The sequence below is a fragment of the Amphiura filiformis genome, chromosome 10 (assembly GCF_039555335.1).
Source record: "Amphiura filiformis chromosome 10, Afil_fr2py, whole genome shotgun sequence".
NCBI classification, from domain to species: domain Eukaryota; kingdom Metazoa; phylum Echinodermata; class Ophiuroidea; order Amphilepidida; family Amphiuridae; genus Amphiura; species Amphiura filiformis.
In genome coordinates, this window is record NC_092637.1 from 61,804,850 (window position 1) to 61,817,502 (window position 12,653).

The 12,653-nt window shown below is 36.6% G+C and overlaps 1 protein-coding gene across 1 annotated transcript in view; it reads right to left on the bottom strand.

The window, feature by feature from the left end:
* Positions 1 to 1,148: 1,148 nt before the first annotated feature.
* The window catches only part of LOC140163120 (mediator of RNA polymerase II transcription subunit 16-like), a 38,524-nt gene continuing 27,019 nt past the window's right edge, over positions 1,149 to 12,653 (bottom strand). The window contains exons 15-22 of the mRNA XM_072186495.1: positions 11,415 to 11,548; positions 9,620 to 9,700; positions 8,222 to 8,325; positions 7,352 to 7,466; positions 6,601 to 6,699; positions 6,042 to 6,107; positions 3,273 to 3,498; positions 1,149 to 2,383 (exon numbers count right to left, since the gene is read on the bottom strand). Coding sequence (XP_072042596.1) covers positions 2,260 to 2,383; positions 3,273 to 3,498; positions 6,042 to 6,107; positions 6,601 to 6,699; positions 7,352 to 7,466; positions 8,222 to 8,325; positions 9,620 to 9,700; positions 11,415 to 11,548 — 949 coding nt within the window. The 3' untranslated portion in view covers positions 1,149 to 2,259. The remainder of the gene's footprint in view (positions 2,384 to 3,272; positions 3,499 to 6,041; positions 6,108 to 6,600; positions 6,700 to 7,351; positions 7,467 to 8,221; positions 8,326 to 9,619; positions 9,701 to 11,414; positions 11,549 to 12,653) is intronic.

Below are 12,653 nucleotides of genomic sequence, written 5' to 3' on the forward strand. Positions count from 1 at the left end.
TGTACACATGGATGCGGAGGTGCAAGTAAAATGACAAAGTTACTTGCAGTTGACACTAGAGAGGCTCAAAATTTTACGCTTTAGCTCTGATTTAAGACCTCATTCGTTGAAATCGGCTAACAGTGATATAAAACCAAAGGAAGGAATGAGAGTTGCATCAATGGAAAACACGGCCCTGGTGATTTTGTTTGATGTTTGTGTACAAATCAGGGTAGATGTATCATATAGAAGTCCCAAGTATTTAAATGAGGTTTAATAAAATAAACCACATTAATAGAGTGCCCTCTCAAGGATGTACTACTCTCTGTATAACCTCATGTAAATACTAGGGACTTCTGTATGGTACATCTACCCAAATCAGAGCATCCAATGGATCAAACTGCAACTTTTGAATTGGCTGACATCTTCCTTGGGTTTTGGATTTTAACAAACAAGGTCTTAATTAGGAGTTAAAAGATGAAGCTTTTGGCTAATAGTTCTAATTACAACACATATGTTTTTGTTTAGGATATACAGGGGTGAGAATAACTGGTACCTTATTTCTTTTGCGGTCTGTATTACACCAGCTGAGCTGTTAACTCTCATGCATTTGGTCACTTTCACATGCCACGGTTGTAAAATCACTCACATTGTAAAAAAAAGTTCATGTTTGTCCCCTTATGAATCTGATACACTCCCATCCTTTTAAGATTCTCGGGTGCCCTGGCGAAAGAAATCGGACGTTAACAATTAACAATTTTAGTCCACAAACAATATTTCCGTCCAGGTATTACCGTTTGACAATATCTCACGCAAAGCAATTCCGAAAAGTTGATAGCCCTGAATAAACTGCATTAGTGCACTTTAATTCACAAATAAATTAATATAGATATTGAGAGTGTAGAGATTTATACGGTAAAGTTTAAAACTGGTCAACAACACTCACGTTTTTGTCCGAATAATTTCAGAGTAACCATACTCCGTCATCAGCGGTGTGATACTGGTGAATGACTGATGTATGCACTTTACTTCCTGTTGACAATGTCCTTTTTTTACCTTTATAGATATTGAAAAATCTCATTAAAGGATAATGTCTGCGAGTAGCTTTTTGAGAAATAATTGTCAGAAGTACTACCACAGTGATTAAATAAAAACAAAACAAATCTTGATCATTTATTGGCGTCTTTTTAATTTATTCAGGTCTTTCTCACATTAATAACTAATGGTAAGCTATTATAATACATTCATACACTCCTATATCAAGGCAACCAATCAGAAAAGCAGTTAGAAAAGTATGCAGAGTGCGATCATTTTTTTGAGGTTTCATTGTTTTTTTCTGATTGTGTGGTTCAGCGATGTCTGAAAACCGGAGGGGTAATTGACATGGGATACTAGCTTATAATTAAAGACAGGGATAAAAAGAATTTATCGGATCTGACATCATTTGTCAATCAAACTCGAGCATGGCTTGTTTACAAGTGGTTGTGATGATGACTTGCTTGAAGCGGCGGTATAACCGGCTGCCTTATTGTTAATTTTGCACCTTTAAACATGCAAACCATCTCAAAAGTTAGGTATTTATAGTACGAAACTTTCTTTCACGAAGGCACCATGTCAACAATGCCTAGAAAAGCTGCTTTTTGCCTTTTTGCTGTTATTCCTTTTCTCCGATCGGCCCCAGATAGATTGGCCTTCCTTTTGCGCGCTATTAACCTGTGTAAAACAATCAAGGATCGTAATTTACAGTGACATCAGACGCGACAAATTCTTTTTATCTCTGTCTTTAATTATAACTGCCTTGTTATTTCATTGGTGAGTCCTGGCTGGTTCCCGTTATCTTTTCATCATTCATGATTCACATACAACTTCCTTCCATAGTCTAACGCATAAGCAGCTCCTACCCTTTGACTGAATCCTTCGTCTTATACAACTGCACAATATTTATGTAAGATATGCTTGCTAGTGAAGACTGAAAAATTACAAATATCTGTGTGCAACTTGGTCGTGTGTCATAGCATAACTTCCTATCGGCACCTGTGTCATACCGCGCTGTTAAATGACAATATCACACTTGGAATGTTCTAAATCTGTTCAAAAGTGAAAGCGGTCAACAGGTTAATTTGGACACAACTGCACAGTCTCAGACCACCAGCTTCTAGTGGGAAGTCGGACACAAAATTTGCCCAGTTGTCAACGTCTGTTTTCAACCCAGAACATCAACAAATGTTTTCCCCTATTATTTCACTGATGTAGTCCTGGCTAGTTCTCATGAACTATTCCTCATGATTCAGGTACAACTTTCTTCCATAGTCCCCCACATAAGCAGCTCCTTGCCCAGCGTTGTTCCCAGTATTTCATTGGTGTTGTCCTGGCTGGTGAATTCAACAGGGATATACACGAACACCTGCAATATGACGACACATAAATAATGATATAATGTAAATGTGGACATTTTTGAGGAACATTCATTTTTACACTCATTAGTACTCGTGAAAATAACAATGCACAAAAATTTATATTTTATGTTTGGTCTAGTATGAAAACATCAAAAGTATAAATTTAAAATCATGCAAGCAATGTAAATTGTTAAAAAATACCGCACATGAAAAAACAACCCAAACAAACAAACACAGTATTTAGTTGCTTAACTTCACACATATTCAACGATTTGAAAAATTCAAAAAGCAGTAAAAAGAGGACACATTTGGCTACCCATTTTTGTTTCAACTTTTGTCTAATATCCCTGTGATTCTGGATCTTCACTAGTGCAATGTCAGTGTACACCTCAATGGTTATATACTGCATTATTTTTTTATCTATATCTATCTTTGTCTTGTTCTCCACATCATGTTAATATACCTGGCTCAAATTAAATCTTTCTGTTTTTCTATATTCTAGGTATCCTTTAATCCTTGGTGTGTTTTGTACCTTGGAGACATCATTATCTACTGTTTACTCTACCCATCCAATGTTTACCATTTTCAAAATCGTTTGTAAAATATTATCATATTTTCCCAAAATTATGTTTAGTTTTTCAAAAAAAGTTTGTTTGTTCAATAGCAAAAAAATGGTAAAAACCAAAATAACTGGGTCTCTTGTTTCATCCAATTTGATATATTCATGGGTTTCGTTTTGGAGTCCAGCTACCCGTCCCCACCCAATCAAAAAAAAAAAGGATATGAACAAGCACCATACTTTGCCTTCCATACTTAGCACCATACTTTGCCATCCCATAAAATGAATTTAGAGATTACAGGGTTAATTACCAGGGTCAAAGGTCACAGGATCCTTACCTTGTACATTTCTTGAGTGGTTCAGATGGTGAAGTGCCAAGATACAGCCTCCTCACAATATCAGATTTCTGGTTGATTTTATCTGCTAATGATCTAGAGTTGATGTCTGCAGCTCCCAAGGTCATTCCCAGGGTGGGGGCAAAGGTCGCCAGGGTAATGAATGGAGTGGGGTTGCTGTCAAATTCAAAGGACATTGTCTGCCTGCTGTGGAGTTTACCAATTATACCTGAAATGAGGGAAAATCAATCAATGTATAATGGGCTAGTCCTGTTGAAATCCATATACCCCTTATGGAAAACATGATCTTAATCTCCCACACAGGGGGTGTAGATTTTAAATGAAGTCACTCATTCAGGTAACCCCATTTGAATGTATGGAATATTAAGGTCATGCCTTCCATAGGGGGTATGGATTTCAACTGGAATAGCCCAATGATATTGTGTATCATCATAAATGATTAGATTATTCTTGAAAACATGCATTAGCAAAGTAAATGTTAATCTTGACCACAACCTCCACCAACCATGAAAAAAGAAGCAGCACTAACCCCCCAAAAAAAATCCCCCCCAAAACAAACAGAAACATATAGAAGGTTCAGCAATGTACAACTAAGTATGCCAGTAGCTGATGGGTTTTAACATCTCATACACAGATATTGGATGGACAAGGCCCGTATGCATGATTGCTTTTGGGGAGTGCACATTTTGTTGTAAAAAGTGGACTTTTTTCCAAGGAAGGGGGGCAATTCGGTAAAAAGTGGAGCTTCTTCCCAAAATTTGACCCAACAAAGAATAAAAACCTGATTTTTTTTCTTGCTACACTTGCAAATTGCGATTGCAGAAGATTTAATTTATATTTGAAAATATTTGGTGTAACATCTCATACACAGATATCGGATGCTCAAGGCCCGTATGCACGATTGCTTTTGGGGAGTGCATATTCTTTTTTTTAAAGTGGACTTTTTTCCAAGGAAGGGGGGCAATTCGGTAAAAAGTGGAGCTTCTTCCCAAAATTTGACCCAACATAATAAAAACCTAATTTTTTTCCTGCTACACTTGCAAATTGCGATTGCTGAAGACTTAATTTATATTTGAAAATAGGGGGGGGGTGTACACCCCTGTGTATGGGCCTGTGATTGTCAATATTGATTTTATGTGACAAACATATATTGCACATTCCTACGACTAGGTTTTTTTTTCTTCCAATACGGTAGAACCAAGAGCACCAACTCATTTTTGGCATATTTGTAATGTTTACATACGTTCCAACTGAACTTGCACCTACTAAATAAACAAATTTCTTCTGTTTGTCAGGCTAACAGAGCAATTTTGACATGATATTGTATTCAGACATTAAACCTTTCCTGACAGTTATTACTAATTTTGAGTAAAGAATACGGAAATTAAAATTTGATGTAAATGTCCCACATTTCCCATTCAATCATGTTTCACCGTTGTTCATCAACGATTAACAACGATGCGTCCGCGTCGTCTGAGTGGTTTACTTCGCAAGGGAGCTGCCCGAGCGAAGTAAACCACGCAGACGCGCCGGACTGCTCGGCTCGCAAAGTAAACCACTCAGACGACGCAGACTCATCGTTGTTAATCGGTGATGAACAACGGTGAAACATGATTGAATCCCTAATCTTCCATAGGGGTGTATGGATTTCAACTGGACTAGCCCATTGCTGGCCTATGTCATGACATTAAATTTCACTACAGAGTTGCACCTTGAAAACCAACCCATGGTTGCTTGGGATCTTGTAGTCAAGGAAACTTATGCTTCCTTGGCAAGGAGGAAATAGACCCTTTAGGTAGCATGTTCAGACTTATTCACCCCATCTCTCAAACAATTTCCATTAATTGAAACAACTATAATAGCAACCACATCTACTTGAAAACCAAATCCCATCAACCTTGTTCACAAGAGGGAGACATGTCTGCTTGAGACAAACCTGAAACTCCCTACTTTTTAATAACAGTGCAGCCATGCTGCTAGTGAAGTATGCGCACATCTTAGGATATCCCACAATTTTAGGATTATGCAGCACGGTTGTTTGATGGCATGTAAAACTGAGCCATTTTTAATAAAAGTTGAACAATGATGGTGCTATTTATCTAAAATCTTGTTTGCATCTTTACAAGGGGTAGACACTTGTAAAATGGTATTAGAACATCAGCAAACAGACTAAACAAATGACAGGGGAATTAAAAAAACACCTTTTTATCATAAAATTTATGGCAGAACTCATATTATTTGGATAATTTAAATTTAAAAAATATGTAAATAGCACCTTCAATTTGCACAGAAATGCACAGTTTATAGAATTAAAATTACCACAAAAGAGCAGAAAAGATGAATAATTTGATATAGAAACAAAAATCTATGTTAAAAATTGCTACAAAATATATGTGTACATTCAGTTTATTAGTGTGATAGCTGTTGATATTATTCAGGTCTAGAATTGAACATTATAATGTTTTGTAAGAAATATTAATAAATGATCACATCAAACAACCGTAGCAGGTAATGCGGAAAGTATTATCTGAGCCAGTGAAACACCAAGTGTTTGGCACAGAAAGGGTCTCTGTTTCGAATCCTGACCAAAAGAAACAATTTCTTAATTGTTCATCTGCTCTCTTTATTCCTTCTTCTTTTCCATTCTCCAAAAAGCATAAGAGCGTAAGGGTTAAGAAACGATACACTTTTATGACCAAAAAAAACCTACATAATCAAATTTTCATGACAAAAACTGTTAAAGACCCTTACCTTCAGTGACAGGTGTGACATCCAAATTCTGCATCATGATTTGACTTGGAAGAAGACAACATTCATCTGGAAGTGAAAACATGGAAAACTTCAGAATGGAATTTGAGCATATAGTACATTTTTCAGTGGCATAGCTAAGGGGGGATGGCAAAGGAAGGCAGCCCCCACTTGTCCCCTCCTCATAGCCAGTTCCAATCAGGAAAAATCAGTATACACGTTTTCAAGAAATTTGGTCCTATATTTAACAACTTTCCTAAAAGTTTTGGAAATTTTTCAAAACTTTTGTTAAAGTGAGGCAAAATTTGTTTTATTTAAAATTGTGACAAAAATTCAAAAAACAAAAAACAACCCCACTCATCCATATACCAAAATTGACCTAGAAAAAGGGGTCATTGACCAAAAGGCTGTAAATGCAACCCATGTGTAGCCTTGCAATGTGGATCATGGAAGGTCACTGGCTGAGTGCTGAATGATTCACCCAGGTTGCATAAGTTACACAAAATTTAGAAACCGCCAAACAAACCTGTGATTATGAGTACCCCCCCCCCTCCATACTTACCAATGATAGAGTCATCCAGCTCTGTTTGTGTGTCATCTTTGCAGGTCATCCATACTTGTGTTAATAACTTGAAGAGAAGAGATAAGCTATCCAAAGAATCTGTAATGACAAGGAGTTATCAGCACAAATAGTTCAACATGGTGATAATATTTCATGCCTTTTTAAAAAAACAACCCAGTTATTCTTTCTGAAAGTGACAATTGTGCTAGTGAAAATATACACCTTTGTAATAAGACATAGCCTTAATCTCCTACATAGAGAGAGTGTAGATTTCAAATGGAGTCACCCATTCAGGTAACTCCATTTGAAATATATATTCCCTGAGTGGCCCCTGAATTTCAACTGGAATAGCCCATTAGCCCGCCATAGTGTCGTCTGCTAGTGTGTGCATTTATTGTGAATTTAACTTCATACAGAGTTCTGAGATTTGACTCTCTCTTGAAACCAAAAAAAAACCTGTTTCGGCTAGACTTACTCCATGTTGTGGAGAGCTGACTACAAGCCAATAGTAATCAAGTCTTCAAGTGTTGTTCTCCTAACAGAGCTAAGCTTATCCAAGGAGTAAGGTGATGATGCTTATAAATGTGCAGAGTGCAGAACAATAAACAGTGCAAGTAAAAAGATCTGTAGAACTGACGCATTTTGGCCTGGAAAACGTTGACAGATTGTGCTGCAACTGCTTCCGCAGATAGCCTGTTCCAGGTTGGAATTGTTCTCTGCTACAAGCTAACACATAACCCTATCAACCTACCTGATGTTGTAGAGAATACAGGCAAGCAAGACTTGTTGAGGAGACCCCAAATTCTGATGATAACCAGTAGTTCTCTCAGCAAACATAGTGTGGCAGGATCCTTGAGAACACTCACCTGTAGCACAAGGCAATAACAAAGAGTCAGATTGCATAGTCACTTACACATTTGAATGCAGTCTCTGATATCATGAAAAAGGCATGGCCCATGATAGACTTGGATTAAACATGAGTATCAGAGTAATCTAACATTGCCTGCATTTGATCATGACTGAAAAATGGGTTATTCCAATGGAAATCTTTCAACACTAGGATAAAGGACCAATTGAAAAACTCACAAGTAAATAAGTCTAATGGATCAACAATCTTGGAAAAAAGTACTTAGAACACTTGGCACACTTTGTCAAAATTCCATGCAGATATTGCAATGATCATGGAAATGAAGTGTACTAGTATTTTGTTTATGGACAAACATGACATCTACATCATCAACGCTGGAACACATCAGGAAACCCCGGAAGAAATTGGCATTTCCCACCATTGCACGAGGGAGAGGGGGTGTCAGTTTTACGTTTTTGACACGAAAGCGTTCTAAGACTTTTTTTCCAAGATTAGAGAAGTAGAGTATTATTGTAGAATTAGAGTCAGCTGACCAAGAGAATAATTACAAAGCTGGTGACAGAGAATGGTTTCACTGAAAATATTTGTGAGTATTACTAATCAGATTAACTCTACATGCTTATTTCGAACACATGTAAATGTCAATTATTTTTGCATACCACAGAGTATTACTGACCTGCATTCTTAAATATTAGACAAACTTTAATAATTTCCAACACAACAAAATGATAAAAAGTTGATTTGTGTACTCACCCCTGGCTTAACAGAATGTGCACTTGTAAGCGGCACTGAACTCAACACAGACAATGAATAGTCTGCAATGAACTGAATGAGATGCTGTAAGGACTGAAGGGTGGCTGAAAATTAACAAAGTGGAGAGTATTTATGACGTGTACAATTACTGTTTCCTTATGTCTGGACTAACCTACTCCCCATTCCAGAAAAATAGAGCACTAATTTTGTTGGGATTAAAAAATTATTATGAAGTTCTACCAAATGAAACAAAGCTCAATCCTAATCATTCATTTAGTCGTAACTGGAGATAAAAGAAAAAGTTCACTATTTTACTAATTACTTGAAAAAAGAGCCAAAAACATGCATTTTCGGCATGTTTTCTGACAATCAAGTCACAAAAATCAAAGACTTGGAACAAGTCTAGGCATTCAAAATCTTGAGTATACGCCAAAATTTTGCTCTGATTTTCACTTTTTTAATAAATGGTTGGTTAAAAGAATGAAATATGTCTTTTCCAAAAATTAGAATGCATAAACTGAAATTAATCTTAGTACAAGTCTTTGAGCTTGATTGTCACAGCATACAAAAAACACCCTAAAAACGCATATTTTTGGTCCCTATTTCCAAAAATTGGCTAACTATTACTTTGACTTTTATCGCTAGTTAGGACTAACTAAAGGATTAGGATTCAGCTAAGTTTCATGTGGCAAAACTGGATAATATATTTTTATTCAAAAAAAAAAAAAAAAATAGTTCTGTATTTTTCTGGAATAGGGAGTAGGCATTAACAGCAGTTATCCATTAACCCTAATGGCCCTGGTGCTTTTTGGTGAGGTGGAAGGAAAGAAGGATGAAAGAAAGAAAGAAGAAGACAAAACTTTCTTTCTCAGGTGCAGTTTTGAACCACTGACCCCTCGGGTGCCATGCAGATACGTGCACAGGGATATCTTGACACGCAGGTCTACCTTGGCTGGCCAAGCTTTCTGTGACCATATGACTGCTCATATGATGATGCAATCACATCATGTGGGATACCTGCACTTGCAGATGCTTTGTGAATTAAGCTTTTTTGATGTTTGGTTAGGTTAGAGTTCAGGCAACGTTGTCAGGTAACAGGTAGGCACCCAGGTAAGAATTATAACTACCAGCACATGTGTAAAGCATTTCACAAGCTTAAAAAAAAAAAAAAAAAAGTTAGATTTTTGCAAATTAAATTAGTCAAAAGGCTAACTGAGGCATTAAACAGCAGTCGTATATTCAGGTAATACTAACTGGTTGGCACAAGATAGCTATTAATCTCCCACTTAATAAAGCTCTGCAACACCTGATTAGGAACATGTGCTGGTAGAATGCAGAGTATGGAAGAAATGATCTTCTGAGATTTTCAGTATGCAACAATTTATTTCTGCTACTTACTTTGTTCTAGTACAAACTCCTTCGTGTCCAAGTTCATCATGACTTTATCCAGGTCAGTCTCTGTACTGTGTGAACATAAAACTGCAAATAAAAACACCAAGAAAACCCTTTAGTAATTTATAGTGTACTCTGACAAATCCATGGGCCTCTGCACACTTTATAGATTGCTGCTGCACACTGAATTCCTGTGCTTTCTCTCTAGTCCGAAGGGTCGCTAGTCTGAAGGTTCTCTAGTCCGAAAACCAAATTAAGTTTGCTAATCCGAAGGTTCTCTAGTCTGAATATAGAATAAGGGTAAGGGTTAGGGTTTAGGGTTAGGGTCACGGTCAGGGTTAGCAAGCCTTATTCTATATTCGGACTAGAGAAACTTATTTATTATTCGGACTAGCGAACCCTTGGACTAGAGAACCTGAAATTTGGACCAGCGAACCTTTTTAATAATTTAGACTAGCGAATGGTAAATTATGTGTTCGGACTAGCGAACCTTCGGACTAAGGAGCCTTCGGATTCGGGAACCTTCGGACTATAGAGTTGTCACCTGAATTCCATACAGTAATTTAACAAGAACTCAGGGAGTAGGAGCTAAGACATGAATGTCCCATGTGCATAAGGCTGTGTGCATTTCACTTAATAAGAATTTTTTCTCATACATTTCATTTACTAGCAAAATTAAATAAATAAATGCTATGAAAATTAATCTTTTTTCTAAAACTCTTGATTTTCATATGATTGAGGGATATGTTATCACAAATCCAGACTCTAAAACTTTTTTGACTACAGCCATTATTATTTCTTTTAAATTTTCCATTCAGACTAGTGACCCTTTGAACTAGTTTACTCCATATCCATACACCCACATGGAAGACATGATCCAAATCTCCCATAAAAGGGGTGTGGATTTCAAATGGAGTCACTCATTCAGTTAACCTCATTTGAAATTCATACTCCCTGTGAGGGAGATTAAGGTTAAAGCCATGATTTCTCTGTGATACGAAAAACGGAAAAATTCACGGAATTCAGGGTTTGCTCACGAAAATTTGAAAATGCCACAAAGTAGTGAAAATCTGTGTAAAATGTCTAACTTTTGTGTTGATTTGCAAAAAAACAACAACAAAAAGTGATAATTTTGCAGTAATCAACCATTAAACAATTCATTCTAGCATTTATTCTAGGCCTACGATGCAAGATTCTGTCCGATACAGCTATCGGAAGTACACACAAGACAATAGATGATGCTTAATTTTAATGGGGATGTTGAGGGGAGACTACAGTAAAAAGGTACATATAATTATATAAGACAAATTACACTTTTAAAAACATGCTTGTATGGGAATGTATGCACTTTTCAGTGCTTTATAATGTAAAACGGAAAATCACTTAATGGTCCAATTTGTAACACGGAATTTAAATTTTGTAACACGGAAAAATCATGGCTTTAATTAAGGTCATGTCTTCCATAGGGGGTGTATGGATTTCATCTGCAATAGCACATTAATTGATAACCTCACAAATTGAATTCACATCCCTTGTGTGGGAGATTAAGCTCATGTCTTCCATAGGGGGTGTATGGATTTCATCTGCAATAGCACATTAATTGATAACCTCACAAATTGAATTCACATCCCTTGTGTGGGAGATTAAGGGCATGTCTTCCATAGGGGGTGTATGGATTTCATCTGCAATAGCACATTAATTGATAACCTCACAAATTGAATTCACATCCCTTGTGTGGGAGATTAAGCTCATGTCTTCCATAGGGGGTGTATGGATTTCAACTGTACACAGATTATCATACCTGTGAGTTTTTCCGCTGGTCCTTTGTCTTGTGTTGACAGATTTCTAAGTAGTGATCTGAATACAGAAGCAATAGCCTGGAGTAATAGTTTACAATAACAGTCTACTGACTTGCCTCCTCCTCCTGTGCTTAACCTGAAAAATACAAAAATGTTTATGAAGAATTTGGATAGTTTGGAAAAACAGTGGCAGGATGGATAGGGATTAAATATCAAAAACACATTGTTCACTAGTCTATTGTCTGTCCAAATAACTTAGACACCCGGTTTTTATGATTTATATCGAAAAGTTTTCACTTTGGCAAAAAGTCATGAAAGAAAAGTTGCTAAACACGGTCAGACCTAACAGAAATTATTAGTAAAGCGATGAAAAAATATTCTTCCTTGTCTACTTTTATTCAATTTTGACCGATTTACAGCAAGATATCTGGGACCAGGCGAATATTCTTCATGACTTGAAACTTTTGATGGGATAATCTATTTACAGTAAGGGGTGTTTGAACATTGTAATCATGCATTTTGATCAGTGATTCCACCCTCTTTTCTTTGATCCTTTTACTAATTCACAATAATGGCGGTCTACTCAAATGCATTCATCAAAAGCATGTTTGCATCTACCGCGAGAGGTCGTCTCACACGCATAACAAATACACTACGATCAAATAGGTCGATGAAAATATTTGATTGAATGGACTGCACTGTGCCATGATTTCGGTGAAGGACACCGGTTCAAATCCTTTGTTTGGAGCCAATCAATAATTTCATGCACAACCTCTATAAAGGCCGGTTCAAAGTGTATATTCGAAGGCGAATATTCGGCTTCGAATACTTTTTGGTCGTCAAAATATATGCGGCTTCGAATATAAAACTATGAACCGGAGAAAGATATATTTCTACAATTCACAGCGTTGCCCGACTGTTAACCAGTATTGCCCGTTGACCTAGGTAAACAAAATTTAGAGAATTTCTTTAACGTAGTCAATACAATAATAGGTAAACTCAATATTGAACTACTGTCATGATTTAATGTCTGTAAAATAAAAATTAATTAATTAATTAATAAGTTAATAAAGAAATAAATAAGTCAATAAATAAGTCAATAAGTGGCCATGCGTTTTAAGTGGAGATGTAACATGTACGCGCGACATTTTGGGGTTCATAATATAGGCCTACCACAGGGAGGCCTACAGCCTATGTAGTTAAATTTGGTGTCAAACTAAAGCTTGTGATGAGACCAATAC